At 35.9% G+C, this 21,225-nt stretch overlaps 1 protein-coding gene across 11 annotated transcripts in view; it reads right to left on the bottom strand.

The window, feature by feature from the left end:
* Positions 1 to 21,225, bottom strand: part of MLLT10 (MLLT10 histone lysine methyltransferase DOT1L cofactor) — a 123,338-nt gene that overhangs the window by 16,427 nt on the left and 85,686 nt on the right. For all 11 annotated transcript variants that reach the window (XR_010425049.1, XM_064635069.1, XM_064635090.1 and 8 more), the window contains 3 exons: positions 17,934 to 18,112; positions 2,403 to 2,520; positions 995 to 1,067 (listed from right to left, as the gene is read on the bottom strand). Coding sequence is in view for 10 of the 11 variants with exons in the window: in XM_064635069.1 (XP_064491139.1) it covers positions 995 to 1,067; positions 2,403 to 2,520; positions 17,934 to 18,112 (370 nt within the window). In the remaining variant the exon portion in view is untranslated. The remainder of the gene's footprint in view (positions 1 to 994; positions 1,068 to 2,402; positions 2,521 to 17,933; positions 18,113 to 21,225) is intronic.

The raw sequence follows: 21,225 nt of genomic DNA, 5'->3' as shown, positions 1-21,225 counted from the left end.
TCTTCTGATTAATTAAGAAATAGAATACAAGATCAACAACACCAGGCATGTACATTAAATTACCTAATTTGGAGATATTTGTTATAAATTACTGTAATAAACACATGCTATAACAATAAAATTCATTATTGCAATGCTATTCCTGTGTAACTACCATTTTTTAGCTATCCTAAAATCCTTTTCAGGATAAAATTCCCATGATCAGTCCCTAAGTAAAAAAAAAATGCAGTAATACCACTATAAAATTTAATTCATATGGGATTTAGTATGGAAAACAAAGCCCTTTAAAAACAAAGATTCACTTAAAATATACAGAAAATACTACTGAAGTATTTAAAACACAATATTGAAATTTTAACAGCAAGTATTTTAAAACAAAATAATGTGATATAGTTCCAGAATATTTCTTATCTCAAACTTTTCTAGTAGATATGAATTGCAGCAGAACAAAAAAAGTACTTCTTTTTTCTACAGAGAATTGCTGCATATTTTGAAGTTGTGAGGGAAAGGGAAGAAAATATTTCTTTGAAATTTTTAACTATATTTAATGTCTCACACCATCTTATTTGTGTGATCATTGTTAAGTCTGTGAGATTTTGGAATTTTTGCGAGTATGACTAAAATATGATTGTAGTAACAATTCTGAGGAGATAAGTAGCATACGTGGATTAAATGACAGATAAATCCTTCTAGAGCAAGTCTCCATTTCTTAAGTAAGGGAGTAAACTAACTTACCTAAAAACCTTCATTTGTAAACCTAACTTCAGTTGATATAAAAGTAAATTTCAGCACAATTTTAGCTCTCTGAGCATATTAGGGATTTTTTTTAGAAGGATATATCTATAAAAAAATAAAGATATTTATACATGCGTGTATACACATTTATATACACAGGCTTTTAAAACACTTCAGTATTACTAGCAAAAAGACAGTGAAGTTTCCAAATCTTAAAACATTTCCTCTGCCTGCACTCTCCAATGTAAATAACGCTTACCGTGGTGAGAGACTTCCTCTGGGTGATCCTCCTCTGCCAACAAGGCTTCGGCTATTATCTCCGAGATCTTGATCTGCAGTGTAAATATTTCACAGCTGATAAATCACCTTTTCTTAGATAAGAGTTTTAATATCTCATGGAGATATTTTAAAAATACCTTAAATCTCAACTTCTATCTGTAGTAACTGCTGAAGATTGAATAAGTAACTAGTTTAAGATTGCTGAACTGTAGCATGTAAGGTGTTGTCCTTACACATTTCTGAGGCTGTACCAGGCCATGGATTATGTTCACTTCTTTCATTCCTTTCAGTTTTACAGCACAGAAGCGTGGTTTGCATTTGCAGTACCCTCCCCTCAGCCACTTTTAATTTGTACGGTGAAAGTAATGAATCACAGCTGTGGACAGCTAATCTGTATGCTTATCACAGCAAATCCTGATGCTCTGTATTTTTTTAACACTTTGCATCCCAAAACAACTCATAAAATATGTAACGTATTAAACTTACTGCTGCCATCTAACAAGCACACATTATTCTGCAAATTTACTGAAAACTTTATGAAAGCGTATAATTCACTAATTCCTATTTATAAGCAGAAGCATAGGAAAGCCCCTTGCTAAAAAGGTAGTAAAACAAACAAAAAAGGCCTCATTAAATATATGAAAACGTTTTGCTTGGAAGGACTCAAAAGGGTTATTTTCCCTATGGCCTCTCAATAAAATAACCCTATCTGCCCCCTTCAAGGTTGCCCTCCCCCTATTCTGAGTCAAGCGACCTCCGACCCCTCGGAGGGCAAAGACATGACTGATCCATTCTTGGTAAACTGCTAAACTCATTCCCTTCCCCCAAACAGGCATGACTACTACGACATGTCAACAAATCCTTACGGAGGGAATGAAACAAAGCAAAGCCAGCGGCTCATTAAAACCGCAGCGGAGAGCCTCCGGTACCAAATGCCAACCGGTAAATATTCACAAGATTATTAAATGCTGCACAAGTTCTCTAACGGGATCTCTTTCACACGAACTTGTATGTAATGCAATTTCATGAATTATGCAAATAAAGGTTTCAACTATTCACGACAAAACCCAGAGCTGTGTTACTCCGGTTGCAAAGAGCTGGGAACTGAGCGCATCAATCACAGGAGTCACAGGAGACACTGGTGCATTCCTGCCTGCTGATGGCTCTGCTTAAACATTTACATTTCACACACCGAGGGGAAAAAAAAGGGGGAAGAAAACCTGCGCTGTTCCACAGAACAACTGAGAATTTACTTCCAGCACAGAACAACTTTGTACAGACATTTAATAACCAAATGCTGAGTAGAGCTCACAAAAAAAATTTAACAGTCTTTTTAAAAATACCGAGGTCTGTGAAGCTGCACATTTGCACCGGCAGGGGAAGCTTACCTGCTTGGCTGTTTTCAGACTGAGCCATAAGTGCTGCCATGGCTGAATTTGGATTCAGCCTATTGCCGTACATGTGGGATGGAGGCAGACTGAGAGAAGATCCAGGTAGGGTGTTTGCCTGCAAGAAACCGATTAAAACTTGAATCCTTGTTTTAGAAGGGGGAGAAATGCTAGATATATTTTAAAGAAGCCTTTCTACTGCACAATTATTGTCTTTGTAAGTTGAATGTTTTTTAAAACCAATGTATTTAAAAGAAAAAAATATTTTTCCTTTGTGAGTACAGAAACAATTGCAGTACTCTGAAAATATGTCAGTTTTAAAGTGTGTTGTACTTGTCGTTGGCAAGATCTGTCAATTAAAAAAAATCCTTCTAGTAAAAAAAGTACTGTGGCAAATATTAAAAATACCTAAACTGCATTTTAAAACGACCACAGTGTAGCAGGACGGGCAGATTTCCCTGCGATCCTGAAGTATGCGCTCAATGCTAGGACTTAGGAGCATGGCGACCATGTGGTTATCCTACTAATTATTTAATCTTATTAAACCATTTACAAAATAAGGGCAGGTAGACAACAGATGTCTCACAAATGCTTGGGTTCCTTACATCACAAGCCGGCTGTGGAGGTCAAAAGGTCCAACTTTCAGCTCTATAGTTTAACTACACGGAGCCATATTTCCTTTGCTCGACTCCGTCATTAGTAAAACGTGCACACTATTTTGTTACTTCCTATTTTGATAGACTTGGAAGCCTGGTGTTTTTTTGTTTTGTTTTGTTTTTATTTTAAAGAACGCAAACAGCCATTACAAGTATGTTTTCTATACAATAGGGGGCTCGGGGAATCACAGCTTTGCCCTGACCCCATATAAGGAACTGTATTTTTGGCAGTTGGCCAGCTCTACTTATTGAAGAGCTCCCAAAGTTTGTGTTCATTCATGTTGCTAACCACAATTCTGAAGGTCTCTGCTGGGACTTGTGCCAAACAAGCGAAAATGAACCCTTGAACAGATGAAGCTAAGGAGGCTGGCCAAAATCTTGCATAATCCAACGCAATAAAAATACCTTCTTCTTTGGCTGCTGATGCTTTTTCCCTTTCGAAGAAAAGATTTGTGTCAAATGCTGAGTTGCAGAGACAGGCAATCAAAGAAATAAAGGCACGGCTGCTTATTTAAAAGGCATTTTCCTACCTGATAAAAAAATTATTTCAGAACAAAGAAAAGTCTGCAATGGGGGTGGGGTGGGGGTGGAACTGAAGATACACAAACCTGTCTGATCACTGGTTTTAAAATTAATCTGCTTAGAAAATGTAAACAACCTTTACACATGAAACTTTTTTTGAAAAACAAAAAAAGAAGGTGAACAGTAAGGAACTCAATTTCTGGGACATTTTGACATGCATAACTGCACACAAGAGACAGGGGAAACATACTGGTTATTACAGCAAAATATTACAGAGTATAAACTATGTATCTGGAAAGAATCACACACTACCATTAAGTTTTGGCTTTCGGCCAACATATTAAACTTGATGAATGGACTTTTATGAATTCACACAACTGTTTTCAATGATGCTTTATTTACTACATACTGGTGAGAAATTGTGCCTGATACTTACATTCTTCTACTGTCACAAAGTTAGAAAAAGCCACAAGTAATTGCTTACAATGATCAGGGGTTTTTTCACTTTGCAGTTTATAGGTATGTGCAAGATTGCTAGACATGGAACCAGAGCATCACTTCACATCTGGCTGTTATTTCTGGTTGTTTGGTTGGGTATCTTTAGTAGAATTAATCGGAATTATTTCTAAGTCTTAAAAACAATGCAGGCACTTCCACCTATATACAACAGCTTCCAGAACTAGAGCATGTATTAGTACTGTGACACTGACCGACAAAGGCAGCAATACTGCACAGCTCCTGCTATTTTCTTTAACAAATGCCCATATTGCAATTCCAACTCAACCATTACTGTTTACTACCAACCTTCAGCTGCTTTCCCCTCAAAACCAAAAAAACTTCAAAAACAATATAGTTTTTTGTCAAATCCTTTCACTGAAGAAACCTTACAGAATGCAATATTAAGAGATTCAACCAGTATTACCATTCAACCATATCTAAAAGGTCAGACTTGCAAAATAAAAGTCTACACATACTTAGTTTAAATAGACTGGTTGAGGTTATGAATTCTACTAATATAGTTTGTGCCTTTTTTTTTTTACTCCAAACACCAGGTCTTATTTCTGTTCAGTTTTAGAATATTTCTCTAAACGATTTCTTTTAATTCCAGTAAGTGTACTGCTCACATTTTGCACAGAAGATGTACACCTACTCTCAGTCCATGTAATTCACTGCGAGGCTGCTTAAATGTGCAACAGCAACTATATATTAGTTTATGATGGCAGGGTAGCGATAATCAGCAAGGAGAATATGTGTTAATTTGACTGAAACATGCACAAATAGCTTTAAGAACTTTCTGAAAATATTTAAGTATCTTGAAGGGAGTTGCTAAAGTTTGTTGAGTAACCATCACATCACAAAACAAAAGACATCAAAGGAATTAAACAATGTTTGCTAAGTGGGCTGATAGATTAAAAGACTTAGCAGAATTTAAACAATATCTAAGAACTTGAGTTTTTTCACAAGTGGTGGTTTCACCCTAGACTTAACCCCTGTTTATACTTAATATTAAAGCTGTCCTACAACAAGTTGGAACTACCAAAGTTCTAGTGCCATCCTGCATCCTATGCAACTCTCAAAGGAAAAAGACAATAAAATTGTTCAAGTTAAGTTGGAGGCAAATTAAAAACTTTGAAAATACTTTTTTAAAACGGCTACGTAAAATGACAAGAATAATGATTTGCAAAGCTTTCTTCTGTATGTGACAACTTCATCTGACAGGGAAGGAGAGGAGGTGGAGGAGTGCTACATTATTTAAAGGTGAAATAGGAGCTTCATGTTTCACTCACAGTCGAAACAAGCTGTAGCAAGCATTTATTAAAAATGCGCAATCATCCTGTCAATACATATTAAGGTCACAGGACTGAAACATGTTCTAAAATGCAGAACTTTTAAAGCTGCATTATTCTTTATTTCAACTGATACCATTTAAACACTCAACACAATACATGATAAAAACGTATGAAGTAATGAAAAAATGAGATTGCTAAGTATTTATTTTGAAAAAACAGCAAATTTTCCTAAAAATATTTTAGCAGAGGGATTTAAGCCCATCTAGAGGTACGTAACACACTGCTTTCCTTTATGGCATGTTCAATAAATCAGTAAAGCCATAAGCAGCAGAGCAGCACAGAAGGACGATGCATTGTAATTCACAGAATGTGCACATGCAATAAGAATAAATGATTGATATTTGATTGATGCTTAAAAACACTTCCTCTACAGCAAGAGAGAAAGTGCAAGTATATTCTTCTAATTAAAGAACAAGACTTGCAAGTTAACTAAATATATAATCCAAAACATTTAAAATAGTTTTTTATTTGTTTGCATGACTCTAAAATTGTATTTTACTCTAACAGTATGACTACAAAGTTTCCCAAGTAACTAAATATTTACTTAAAATTTCCAGGGAAAGCAGTCTCTTCATTTCAAAAGTTTCATGTTCTTTAAGCAGAAAAAAAACTAAGGGGAGAAAAATTAGGCAACTAGCTGTATGCAACTAGACTAGGTCTCAAAACTTTGAGACCCTTTGAACATGCCTTTTCCCCTGTTCCTTTCAAGTTTTATGCTATGAAATATTTTCTGATAACAGGCCTCGTTTCTGTCTCAGCTCCACACCAGTAAGGTTTTAATACTCAGCGTGTGATGAGAGATGAAACCAAGTGTGAACAACTTTTGGGTCCCATGAGTAGGCTGACTGTTGAAGCTGTCAGGTTCAATTGCATCATTCCACATTATTCAATGCCCCAAACTGCTCCCTAATTGTTAGGAGCTTAACATATTCAAAACCATTGTTTAGGCTAATGCTGAAATGCCTACAGTTGAGTTTCCATAAAGAAAGGGGAGGGATTTAATTGTAGTTAAACCATTACTGAACTCTCCTCCTTTCATGATAGGACAACAAGGATGGCCGGAACAACCAATTCCAAGACAGCTTCTTAATCAGTTTATATCCAATCAACATCCCTTTTCCCCTCTGCTTTAAAAATAGTCACTGCGATATTGTAGCTTTGTGTTACATTGTCATGATGCTTTACAATTAGTGACAGATCACCTAATTACCTATTTCCGCCAATATCTATTTGTCAGAAATAATTTCAAAGGTTAATTTTATTTCTTGTTTAAAATAAAAACATATCATTGTTCCTGTGGTTGGGGTCATACCATTAACCAATCAGACTAGGTTCTTCATCACAGCACGATGCTGGATATAAAGCACAAAAGTCTCTCTTGTTCTTATTAACACAAAGTTAAGAAATAAAGAGCATTAGATACCACAAACAACTAGTTATGGTAAAGTAGTTTAAAAGATTTTGATGAAGTTAAAAGCTACATTTTCTGCAAGCTTTTCTGCTACACCTCTGAGATGTTACTAATGCTCTCCATGCAGTTGTCGAGCTTCATGAAACATGAAAGGAAATTCAAGCACTAGACCAAGTATTAACATCAGCTTACTTCATCTAGAAGTCATCTTAAGCTCATGTATTTTCGTCTTATGACAAGCAACATTTATCTGAACAATGTATTAATTAATTAAAACCTGCATTGCAATTAAATGAGCTTAGATATGAACACATATTAATGCTAGGCACATAATTATAATAAAAAATTGATAATATGCATATATATAAATTAATTGCTTTTCTTGAGAAGTGAAGAGAGCTGCCTGTCAACCGACAGCAGCAAAAGTAGCCTGGGTCTTATGCTTCCTAGCTTAACTTGGACAAGTGAAGAAATATTATTTTTATCCCTGGAATTTTTAAGGTCTTTGCTTGGGTATTGAAGGCAATGGGAAGAATATGCTATTGCTTCCTTTTCTTCTTTCAGTACCTTTAACTTCATTTAGGAGATGTGAGGGAACCACTGATACACATCATCACTTGCCTTCTCTGAGCTGTCGCTCAGCTGTTCATCTGGGGTGGCAATGCACACCCACAGGGGGTGGTCAGACCACAGGGAACTGCAACACAGCAAAGCAGCTAGGAAGCCCAAGAGGAAGGTCTGCCACAACAACAACAACTTCTCATGGATCACTTGCTGCAACACAACCCTTGAAAATTTTCACTACAAATATGAATTTGCTTAGAAATCTTATCTAGACCTTATTTCTAATGAAAAAAAAAGAATTCCAAATTCCTGTTTATTTTCCTATGTGCCAAGAAATACAGATGGAATGGAGGACAACTCGGAAGATCCTTAATCAAGCACTGCTTCCACATTTCTTCTGAAAATTATCATCTTTTCAAAACAACTAGCACAACACTATTAATCTGCAGCATGATATTTATATTAAAAATATTTACATATATTAACTAAACTCATACTTTCATTTACATCTTTCTTATTAATACACATTTTGGCTTTCATAAGTTATAAGTTGAACACAATTAATAATTAATTTTCAAGCAAACTATACTGACCAACTGATTAAAACAGACTACAGGAACTACAGATGACTGAAAGCAAAGAGCAAATTTTTGCAGCTAACCTCATCTCACCTGCTATCACACATCATCAATGTGAATCAACCCCCAACAGCCACTGCAGTGTTTTACTCATTCATTCTACGAAAGCAATACTGAGATTAAAAAGATAACCCTCCCATACTGTCATCCTTACCATCCAAGCACCCTGAAGCCCTTAAAGTCCAAGGTTTTTCTTAAACAGATAATCAAGGTCCAATTACACAATAAATGTTTTCACTACCTGGCTGAAATAAAAGAATTAACTCTTTAAAAGTTTAATTAGGAGGCTGGAAAAGTTAAAATTAAGTCAGAAAAAGAGTTTATGAAGTCCTGTATGGATACAATATTCACATCATTAGTACTTTTTCTGTTACTAACAAAAATACAACTTTGAGCTCCCAGCTGTAATGAAGACTCTCACTTACGAACGAGCAAATAATCAAATACCATCTTTGAGAATCAATTGTTTTGATTAAACGTACAAATAAATCTTTCAATTAAATGAAACCATCTAACCTTCAAACAGCAGCACTCAAATATTTTCCAAGAAAGGCATGAATGAATGCAACTGGGAAACACAGTGGGATTTGAAAGGCAAAATGAAAAATTAATGGCACACCTACAGAAACTAATTTATACCTCTGCCCAGTGTACAACAAGGGCACATCAAGTCATTAAAAACTACATGGATAGAAGGCCTATCTTCCAGTAATGTGAAAACACTATAACCTCAACTGTACTACTAGTTCACTCCTCTCCTGCATGTTAACTAACCTGGATATTATATAATATTTTAACAGTTAAAATCTCTTCAGTTATTATATACCAGACATAAAAAAGAGACTTGTACAAAAACTAACCAGAATGCTACTTCATTAAGAGGTCTTTTTTGGTTGGTTGGTTTTGCTGTCTAGGCTTTTTTGTTTGTTTGTTTTGTAGTAGGCTTAGGTTTTTTTTTTCAAAGGAGTCTTTACAGAAATAAGACCCTGGGATTCCTCCAGCTCCCCCACAGACCTAACTGAAAACAGAACTATCATTTCAACACAAATCCCTTTTACCTCAAGTTTGTTCCTCCATCCTTTCCATCTACCTCTCTCTTTATAGCACTTAACCTGTATGTGCTCTACATAGACAATGGAAGCACTGTCTTGCCCAAGAATCTGTTTTTCTTAAGAACCTTAACCTATCTATGAGGAATCTCAATTTCACTCTCATATTGACTAGCAGAGAAAATGGCTTTATTAGGGAAAAAACTCAGTAATCTATTTTCTTCATATTAGTATCCCAAAGAAAGTCAGACACTTGTAATATGGCAAATAATGGATCTGAGAGAAAAGTAACTACTTGAAAAATTATATTTCAGAAAGCGTAATAATAAAGATCAGCTACTTTTGTTTACAAACATTGACATTTTAAGTAACTAAATAAACCTCCAAAGTCTTTGCTATTTAAGTGATGAAACATCTACAGTAGCAGAATTGCTGCTGTGTAAAAATGCTTGCAAGATTCTCAACGTTTATAGAAGGCCTATAAGGACACTGACTCAGCAACCAACTTTGCAGCTTGTAACAAAGCACACACCGTGTAAACTTGAAATCTTTTCCAAGTCAGACCTACACGTTCAGTTCCATCCAAATAGTTTTATTATTTCCATTGCATACAAACTAGAAAATTTCACATTTTTCACATTCAACACCATTACTATTGTCTCAGGCAACTAAATTGAAGTAGTGCTACACTCAGTTCAACGAAGAGGTCAATGTGCCTCAGTTGCCTGGAGACTGATGGTTGCTACAGCAGCACCAGATAAGCCAAGCTAAATAAGCTTCAGCTTGAAGGCAGAAAACATTTATTGCTAGACCGAAACATTGATGCAGTTGTCTCAGCATGCAGCCTGTGCAAAATCATGCAACTGCCTTTCAGACTACTTCTATATTGCATAAGTCTACGCGAAGACGATCTTACTGAAGCAAGAGGAAAACACAAAAAGTAAAGATTTTCACTGGGCTAAATACTAGATTACTTGCAACTATGATTCCTTTGTTCTTCTACTTGAGTCACATGTTAGAAGGAATTTTCCCTCTGGCTGTAAATTCTTGCTCCTTGCTACTCTCATCTACCCCCACCCCAAAAATCCTCAGTTAGATTGCATGAGAAGAAAATTAGATTTTTACCTGTTTTCCTAGAAGTAACAAGGAATTAAAACCTCTTTTAAGTGAGAAACAAGAAAATTCAAAGCAAAAACCTTTACTAGCACAGTTCTTTTACATTTTTAATTTTGCAAGACTCAAACTTAAGTGGCTGTGACACAAATATTTTGGAAGAAAAGTCACTGTTTAGCACTGACACCTTACACCACAATATGAAAACCTCTGTCTACAACATACTGTGGGGATGCATTTAGCACACTTTCTAAATCTCCAGAGCTGGCAATTTCCTGTGGCAGTGAGTCCCGAAGATGAGCAACATATTCTATTAAGAATGATTTCTTTTTGTTCTGGTTGTGCTGACTTTTCCTTTTATATCTTTTTTTAAGTTATGAGATAAGGAGAACTGAGAAATTTCAGCATCCAAACAGTCTGTGATCCATGTTGATATTTCACCTTTGACCCCGTGAGCAGGAACCTCTTTCAAGAGACATTATCATCAAGGTGTTTTGATAGTAACATAAAATATGTTAACTGGTTTTCATGTATCCACCATTTCTATTGATTAGAGAATTCTAGTACCACAGTAAAGGCACAATTTCCTTTTTCTGTAAGGATGTTGCTTAAGCCATGCAACATCACTCCATACCTGGCAACATACCTCCAGAGGTTTTATTATTCTCTTTTTAATTTTCACTCATATTAAAGATCCTACAAATCATCTTTAAAAAGAAAAATGCAGAAAATACACCCAAACTGACCTCAAATTGGTAAAACTGGGTACTGTTTTGCCTTTTAAAAAAACAACAAAGGAAACAAAAAAACCTCACACCACCACCACATACGGTATGACAATGTAGAAACTGAACTTAAAAAATGAACTAATAGAACTTGCTTATTTTGGAGAAACTTAGCAATATATTAAGATATTGCCATAATCACTGTCTGTGCTTTACATTAATGACTAATTACTAAGAGTGAGAGGTGTCACCACAAGGCACTCAGCTGTTACTAGCTTTGCAGATATGCAGTAGAAATCTATCCTATCTGCACTCTGGACTACCTAAGAGCTCTTATGGCATTCAATATCTCAGTGATTTCTATATTAAGAAACAGACTTCAGAAAGTGGCTTGAAAAAAATGTAAAATGAGAGTCAAGTTCTTCCTAAGTTCTGGAAATCATCTCTGATTACTTGTCTAATGCAATTTAATATAAATAGGATAAGTTCCTTTGCATTGCAAACTCTACACTAACTTTTAACTTCCACATTGTTGTGATGTGCACCTTCAGGAGTGAAGCAGGAAACTCACTTAAGCAGCCAACCATCTAACACAGGTTGCTACAGTCTGAGATTGTCACATCTGTCACATCCCAAAGTCCTGCAACTGGGAGCAACTTGTCTTGTTTCGTGTATTCATTCTACTCCCCAAAGAAAAGTTCATTAAACATTAACAGCTGTTAGACCCACCATTTTCTAGAGTATCCACAGGGAGGATGGCCCAGAAACTTCCCTTGCTGCCTTGTTTCCTGGCCTGCCCAGCTCTAGCAAAATTCAGATGCTTATTAACCTGAAACTTTCCTTCCTTCCTCATGTTTACATGGAGCTGAATATTAAAAAACAAAACAAAACAGAACAACAACAACAACAAAAACCACCACAAACACCAAACCAGCAGGAAACAGAGCATGTTTCTCTGAGCAAGACTGGGAAACAGTCTTGCAAGAGTACCTTCCTTGGCCATACTGAATTTGAGAATGTGAGATCCATAATTTGAGGCTACAACTGTAAGCCTGGAAGAAATATCAATCAGGAAGATGCATTTTACTGTCCTATGAAAATGCCCAAATCTCTCTCCTGAAGACTTGCAAAAACTCCATTCAACTTTAATTTTCAGCAAAGAAACAAAGGGTATTTGTTTAAGATGTACTCTTAAATTCCTTCATAATTCCACTCCTGTTGTGGAAGGTATAAATAAGAATAGTCCTGAAACTGCTCCTATCTTCTCTGTTGATAGGGACAAGAACTAAGTATAGAGTTCCTATTTCCTGTATTTTCATTTATTTTCCCATGAGTGCTAGAATATAAAATAAAAAGGACAAGAAAGTCCCTTGATAGCATGCAAAATGATGAGCAGACTTAAACTATGACAAGAAAAAAAATCCACTAGAACAGGAAGCCAAAAATAGTGTAGACTGGTGATGTGGAGAAAGAGCAGGGGACTACAGAGATCCAAAATTAGGGACTAGATTAATTCAGAAAGTGAGAAAATATAAACTTCAGGACAGATACATCTGAAACATCATGTGCCCTACATTCAGAACCTGAAAAAATCTCAGGATTCCCGAGCTTTCACATTCCTCTGTTGCTAACAAGTAACTCCAAATCTACTGGAAAAAAGTAAGCCTTATCTCCCTCTAAAAGCTGGATCAGACAAAGAAGGATAACCACTATATGAATGCTAAAGAAAGCCCTGCTGTTTTTCTACTGCTCCTAAGGGGAGTAAAGCCAAACGAACTTCAGAGGGGACAATGGAAGCGATAAAAAGAAACTTATTTCACTCAGCATTGCAACTGAGCAGCAGCACCCACCTTCCCAATTATCACGTCTCTACCCTGGAGGCAGTACTTCATTACACTATGCAGAAGTGGACCTATCATGTCATCACAAATAAATCCTGGATGTAAAAGAATAACAAACAGCAACTATTTATTCAGTTTCCCTATCTCTGTGCAAGCTACAAGGACTGCTGTTACAGACACTTCTTGGCTTTTTCCTTCTTCATTATCTGCCTCTGTGGCGAAGGAAGTACAAGGCATAAAGTAAGGGCTGGGAATTTAGGCAGAAAATAAAACAGAAGCTGCAGAGGAAAAAAAGAAGAAATAATAATCCAGTAGTAGCAGCAGAAAAAAAAAGTAAGAAAGAGAAAATCTTTTGGATTGTATCTGTAGAAGAGGTTAGTGGCCGGTGTATGCAATATTGCTTGAAAATGCCTCACAGGTGTGCTTATTACAGTCACTAAGAGCAGAGATACCAACACGCAGTAGAATGAAAATATTCATCTACAAAGTCAAAATTTTATATTGAATTGTCAAAAGAATAAATCCTGAAAAATTCTGAATAAACTGAGATTACTATAATGTAAAGATCCTACTTTACTGAATCATATGACAGCAAACCCAAAAACATGATGAGCTACAAATTTTTAAAGCAAAAGGCTGTATATTTAAGCAAACTACTATGTGCCATTTCCACTCCAACTAAAAATACTACTGAAATGAGATGACAAAACACTTCAATGCATTTTTTCTTAAAAGCAATACAGTCTGAGACACTAAACGCCTTTAATAATCAATGACTGAAGAAAACCCAGTCAAAACCTTTACTTCCAATCCTGCAGTTTGATCCTGCCTTCAGAACATGGAGACCCCAGAAACAATCAACCATAGAGCACCAATAGGGTAATTTCACTCATTTAAGTCATCAAAAAGAACAGAAAGCTCAACCCATTTCAGTCTCAATCCCAACCGAAGTAGCAAACATTCAGTTATATAATACTAAATCTACTAAGCAAAAATTTGGGGGAAAAAATAATTTTTCAATCTAACGATCATTTGCTGACAAATAAAACAAATCTTGCTGTGCAATGCCAGAAGACACTGAGGCTCCCAGGTCACTGCTTTTTCTATGAACATATGTTAAACACTAAGAATAACTTATCAGAAAGAGCAATACAGCAAACTGTTACAGAACAGCATAACAGGCTGACAGACATTTTTGCTATAATTATGAAACACAACGAAATCTTTGAGATAAAAACTGAGCATAGGACCTTAGAGTGGTGTAACTTTGTGAGCTGGCTTAAAAGGAAAAAATTCAGATTATATTCAAAATCCAAATGCAAGAAAGTGATGGTTTTTTTAACAGAGGACACATATAAAGTTTACATGATCATGCAGAAGTTAAACATACACTTCAGAGAGGAAAGACAGGCGTTTGGGATACAGTAGTTTGCTGTTACATACAAACAAAGCAGTACCCACAAACATGTCAAGAGGATCAATTCACGGAAAACCAGAAGCAAATATTTGTGTGGACTGGACTGTTCCCCTTTTCTCCTGTATCCCTTTTTTCCTACATTCTTGCAATTATTAAATGCATTGTTATGCTAATAAAGCCTCACTTGAATTAAGCAGTGTAATCTATGTGAGGCTATGCCCAAGACATATAAAAAAGAACAGGATGCAAAAAATCTGCATTTCCAGCAAGTGGCATTTTTACTAGTCCAATGATTCCCACCTGGTGAACAACACCAGCACTTAAATTCAGTTATGGCACAGCACGAAACACAAGTTAATAATGTCTTCTGGATTTATTAGATTGGAATAAAAATTATGAGTGGTATGAGAGAAAAGAAAATGAGACAGAAAAGGGGACTGTAACAAGGCCCATACTATATTTTTGTCTTAAACAAAAACCACAGTATGGGAACTATCATACTGGTCAATAAAATGAAAAAATCAAAATCCAGGATTTTCAAGTTGTGAGATTTTTTAAGCTTTAAAATCAGTGTTCTTTAGTTGCTGAAGGAAAAAGCAGCACTTCGAAGTTCTAATTGCTGAAGTTTTATATGGGCATAAAAGTTATTAAAAATAAGTTATTTTGTTATTTTGAGTAGTATTAAATTTAATAGTATCATTATTTAATGTTATTATTACTTAATTTAGGGCAGTTGCTTGCAAGTTTTTTTAATACTCTGAACAAAATTTTCTGTACTAGGGGCCTATCATACCATCCTAATCAAAATATATCAGTTAATTCTGATACTAATTCTGTGGAAACATATTTTTTCCCAAGACTTTCTCTTTAGAATTTCTTAAAACCCTTTCTTTTTAAAAAAAGGAAAAAAAAATCCATCAAAAATTGGCAAATTTATGATGTCTCCAAAATTGTAATTACAAACGTCCAATAGAGATCTAGGAAAACAGCTGAAATCTTACAGGATACATCTTAACAGCAGATCCTAGAGGCTATTCTAATTTTTAGTACCATTCCAATTGCACATCTGCCACCCTGACCAAATAATTGAGCAGCCAAGGTTTGGTTATACTTGCTCTCTTAAGTAATAGTAGTTTAAGTAAAATCTAATTTTTTAACTACTGCTTTTTACCTGCTATAGAGGTAGCTTAGTTTAAAACCTAGGGTGACAGTTTTCAGAACACTACACAAAAAATATATTGGCACACTCTTATTTGAATACTTCCATGGTCAAGAGGTGGGTAAACACTGGGACTACATCCACAAGAGCCCACTAAGTAGACACTGCACTCTGATGAAACTTTGCAGAACTAAGTAGGTAAACCCTAACCCTTCACATGTAATCAGTCATTTATGCTAAAACGGAGGGGGGGGAAAACAAAAAAAAAAGGTTTGCTTCAATTGGAGAACAACTGCATGGTAAACTAGGCTCTCTTGACTGAATCTCTTCAAACTAGTAAGGACCTTATACTGAAAAAAGACTCACTGAAGCAGTGGAGGAGTTCGTTAATTCTCTGTTCAAAGCCAGGACCTCACACCTTTAAGGTTGTCAACCAAAGATTCTCACCATTTGAATCTCTCTGTATAGTTCAGAACCAAAAGACTCTTTAATGATAGTACCTGTGACCAAGATTCTGAGAAGTAAATCTGCAACCACTTGAAAACAAGTTTGGTAGTGAGGTATGACACATAACTTCTTTGCTTCTTTGGGGAGGGGAAAAAAAAGCCCCCAAGGCAACTCCCAAACAACAAAGGCAAAGAAAGGACAGGAATTTCAAGCACTTAACCTATGGAGGGCTCTCTAGTTCAGCTAAACAGTAAGAGAAAGTCTATCTCCTAGGGTATACTTCTCTCTCTTTGTGACAACAAGAGCTAAAAAAATACTATGGTATTTCTGTTCCTGACTGCTAAATATGGGGTTTGTCCCATTGCTTTTTGATGTTTATCCTCTGACAGAGGTTAACAAATAGAAGTGATGGTGCACCACTCTTGCTTATTTAACTTTTCCATGTCAACTGATTTTACAGACCTTTGTCTTATCCCATCTCAGTGTCTCTTTTTCAGGCCACGAGTCCTTCACTATTTACTCACTCCTTATAAAGATGTTCTTTGCTATTGTTCACTGCCATGGCTCTTCTTGTACCTCTTGTGGCATGTACCGTATCTGTTTTGAATAGAAACTGCCCTCTCCCCTTAACATGGACTTTATTTGCCCTCTTACTACCTTGTCAACACAGGCTGGTGAGGTCTTTCAGCAGTTTGTGACAGCTGATCTTCATAATGGCTCATTGCATAACCCATCAGAATCAGGAAACTTGGCGTCTGTTCCTCCTCCCTTCCCCAGATCATTTATGAGTACACTGAGCCGCACAAAAGGCCAAGTCTTTCCAAGACACTGATGGCAAACCTCTCCACTGTGGAAACTGAGCATCGACTTAGTTGGGGTTTTTTAAATCTTTTCACCTGCTCCTAAACTATGACACAACCTCTCCTTGTATCTCCAGACTGTTCAATTTAAGAGTCTTCAGTGAGTAACAGTGTGTAATGATCTTTGGAAGTGGAAAAAAAAAAAAAAAAACCAGAACTTGCCAAAGCACCATATTTTTAATTCATTTCTTGAAAGTAATTTCTATCAATTTGTGCAAAAGAGATGTGTTTTTGGGTGAAACCACCTTACATCTTTAGGAAACCAGTTCAGAAGAATTATATAAAAATATGAACTGGCACCTAAAACAACAACTTGTTATTTGACACTGAAATGTATTCTGTGTTGATCTTCACACAGTATTGCTGCTATACATGTACTATACTCATCCTCATACACACACATTAAGCTTGATTTTAATTCTTCATGTTTATATCCACTATCTTAAATCACTGCAGACTCTTTAAAAGCTGATTGCTTGTATGCACACAAAAAGATATATATTTGATACATTCATTGTAAGATTCCCATCATAAAATGAAAAATACAAGAAACAAGAAATATAAAATCATCTTGTCCAGCGTAGCATTCCTTCATACTTGCACACTAACCTTGGTGGCTTCCTCCAACTATAACTTTGTACTCTCTTGTCTTGCTAATGTAATCTTGTCCAACTTAAATTCATACAAAATACTATCATAAAGATATTTTTTTTAGTTCATTACTTCTACTATGCCACCGTTCTGCACTTCTCCCATGTCTTCCTTACTCCTTCATCATCAAACATGAGCTACATAACTTCATTTGCATGACCTCTCATATACAAAACTATAACATGTCAACATTCATTTGTTATGAAGGCCATCTCTTTGCCAGGGCTAGCCTTAATTGCCCATTTGTCAAATATCCCAAACAAACCCTCTGTTCTTTAACTGATACAAGCATTTTTGCATAAAACATGGAAAACTTTACGGGATTTTCCTCTTTTAAATCTTTTCTTGATTGGTTCTGATAAAGGACTTGTAAATAAAATTTTTACTACTGGTCATAATACAGTCATTATTACTAAACACTTCCTCAGACTATTTTTTAAAAAAATCTATGTGCTCAACAAAGATGAGACTATGTAATATCATGGGGAACTTCTAGTCACTATAACATTTTCACAACAAATACAATGTTTATCAACCTATTTTCCAAACAAATTATGGTTCCTTTTAATATTGAAAATAAGCAGGTCAATAACATGGTTTGCTATCTTAAACTCTTGTGATAGTTTACCTGAGTTGCAGCAAAAACAGTAGTTACAGAAGGCGCAGTTGAAGGTGATAGAGCTCCCACTTGCTGCAAGTGCCCTGAAGCCTGCTGAGGTAAATGAGAACTGGAAACGGGAGTGCTAGATCCTGAGCCAGATACTGCATTTGGAAATGATACTGCTACATCATTGCTGCTAAAAATACCTGAAAAAAATTACAAAAACGATTACATGCATCTCTCTCTCTCCTTCTCCCTTAGTTTTCTAGTAACCATGTAAATATGCAGTAGAAAAATTAATCAAGACAAACAAGATCACTTAATACATAATGCAGAAAGCTCCTGTGTTGAAATTCTAACCATGCTGATTGATAAAAGTGCTCTTGTCATTTGACATTCTACAGTTCAGGGAACACAGATTGATTCAGTTTTAAGTTTTTGTAAAACGTGTGATAAATCAAATACTTATGTGCGTTACAAACTGCTCAAATATTAACAGTAGCAGAATTTTTGGCTAAAATGCCTGCCTTCGGCCGAGTCTGCTATCAGAGCTTGTTCTTTAAATGAATTACTGTTAAGTAAAGAATGAAGTATTGGGCTATATAACTGAACATACACCACACAAATGGAAAAAATACTTTTTAACTTTAAAGTAAATGTTTCTAAACAACATACATTTATCCAAAACTGTAATTTTGGCAGCTAAGGATTGCTTGTGCTTTTTCAGAAAAATACTGACAGCAAGTCTGAGGACGAAGTACTCAGATTTGCCCATAGAACTGGTGGTATTTCATTTATTCACAAACAAAAATTCCATCCATGATCTATATGAATGCTTGACTAACATTTCTGCTAGAACAGTCAACAAACAAATGACTAAATACATTAACATTAGTCAGACTTGCACGTTAGCAATTTAAATAGGAAGAGTTCATACCCCTCTGTGAAGCCATTACTTCTGTTCATCTACATGCAGGGTAAAGTTCATTACAGAGGTTGGGAAAAAAGCCCCTACTGACCAGAAGCCCAGGACAAGAAGTAGTACCTGTCTATGAAACCGTTAGGCTCCACGTGCATTAGATAAGTGAGCTGTCAGCTGGCCAAGGAATATCAAGCATGGTAGCACTGAACTGCAGTTAGAGGAAGAGTGCCACAGGGAGTAAACAGAAGTAGAATGAACATGGTTAGATCAAAAAAAGCAACAGAACTGAAATGCCAGTTAGAAGGCAAAGGGTGGAGCTAGTTTGTCACTCATACAAATAAGGATTTGAAGAAGGCAGTGACAATAAGAAGATACTCAATGTTAAAACACCACTCGCCACCCAGATATCCCTCTGAGCACAGGCAGTCAAGGGAGACTAACATCATCCAAACCCACACATAATATGCAAACACTGATGCATCTTAAATTCCCTGCCTCCATTAAATGTCAAGAAAAATGGAAGAGAAAATCAGCCAGTCCCAGTAGAGAAAGAAGATATGAAAAAACAGCTGAAGACACATCCTGACAATACTTTTTTCCTGCCTAACCAAGGTTAGTGACTTGTCATCTTCTCCCCAATCTCTTCATTACAGGTGCAATTCAATACCTGCTCTGCTGCTCTTCTGACTTCTGTATCTTTTTCCACTTAGTACACCTCCCTCTCCTTGGTTTTTTTTTTTTTGTCACCATCCCCAAAATCTACAGTTTGGCACTATTAGCAGTTAAGATCCTTAAACTGTTCACTTTGCGATGATCTTTTCCCAGTTTTATCTGCCTCATCTAACTACACCGTACGTTTTATGGATCCTGCTCTAATTTGTCCCTACACACCACCAAAATGAACACGATTAACAAACAGCCTTGAGACTGAGTCTACTCTTAAATGTGATACAACTACAACCACGAAAGCTGAAATATAGCCCAGGGCCTCAAAAGATTTATCTGCTTTTAATCAGCAATTTCAAATTAATAAAAAGGATGAGATTTGCCCCTTTGTTTTTTGAATACATGAAAACAATTAAACATACAAACATTCTTGAAAAATATTAGATTCTCATGCAATTATCAGGCTTCGGGAACCATATGTTTTAAGAGTAAAAATAATGAAATATCACAACACCTATGATGAAATCATAAGAGCTCATCACCACAAATACTATCACTCTCATAAAATATCAATAGTAATGAGAGGAGAAAACAAAATTTTTGGTGAGAGTCAAGTACTAAAAAAGTAAGATATTTTGCCAGAAAGGGAAAACAACTCCAAAATTTTAAAGCTCTTGTAGATTTTTTCTTAATTTTTAAAAATCTTACACATTTAGTAACTGCAGAGCTTCTGCTGCTTCTATTTTAATGATAAGGTTTATTCTTCCTCTTAAAAATAAAATTCTGGAATACAAGCAGATAGTTATGAAATCACAGGCATAAAAAATATTTCAAAAGAAAAACAAGCAGTAAACTAGTTTGCCAGTGGAATGAGGTAAGCTAATATTTGATGCCAGTAGCTGCAGTAGTATTAAAAACACTATTTGTTGCTGTTGCAAAATACAGGACAAATATGACCTATCTGCACACTCTGTTTGGGATAAGTATTTTTATTCAGCAATACTTTACTTAACACATAAAGTACATGCACCTTCTGGAACTAGTCATGCAACCAAGATATTACTCCATGCGAGCATTCAAATAAGAACTGTGTGCTAAAAATACAAATAAATCCTTGATTTTCACGCCGTTTCAAAAAAACTTGTGTAAAAACTGGGTGCATATCATATTAGAAAGCCAAGACAGAACACATTAGAAATGTCTCAAATGCACTAAGTTGTCCTTTGGGGTTCTGGGAGAGATAAATCCCTTTCTGGATTAGGAATGAATAATAACGAAACCCTAAACAAATCACTGTAAACTACATTGATGGTTAAAACAAACCAATCACCTTGACTTTCTTCCCATATTACTGAAAAGCCAAGTGGCTAAAACTTGTGATGAATGGCATTGTGTAATTTGCCAGAGGCATAAACAGCATGGTCAAATATAATCTTCAGCATTTTAAAGAGAACACAGTTCTTTCAGCTCCAGGTGGAAACAGAAATGTAACCCTGTTCAGGTAAACTCTGACTGTGCGTAACACCACGAGCACAGCTGCACAACACTGATTTCAGGTTCTAACAGATAAAATGTACACAGAGCCTGCACTGTTGGAGTGAAAGGCTTAAAAAAAGGCAACACAAAAAAAAAAGGCATCTCTGGACAACAAGTAACTGCCTGTGTAGTACTGTAGAGCAGAGAACACATCAGATAATGCATACTGGGGGAAAAAATGCATTCTTTTTTTGC

This window comes from Pseudopipra pipra, chromosome 1, assembly GCF_036250125.1.
Source record: "Pseudopipra pipra isolate bDixPip1 chromosome 1, bDixPip1.hap1, whole genome shotgun sequence".
NCBI lineage: Eukaryota > Metazoa > Chordata > Aves > Passeriformes > Pipridae > Pseudopipra > Pseudopipra pipra.
Note: the sequence above shows the minus strand (reverse complement) of the source record. Positions and strands in the feature narration are given on the sequence as shown.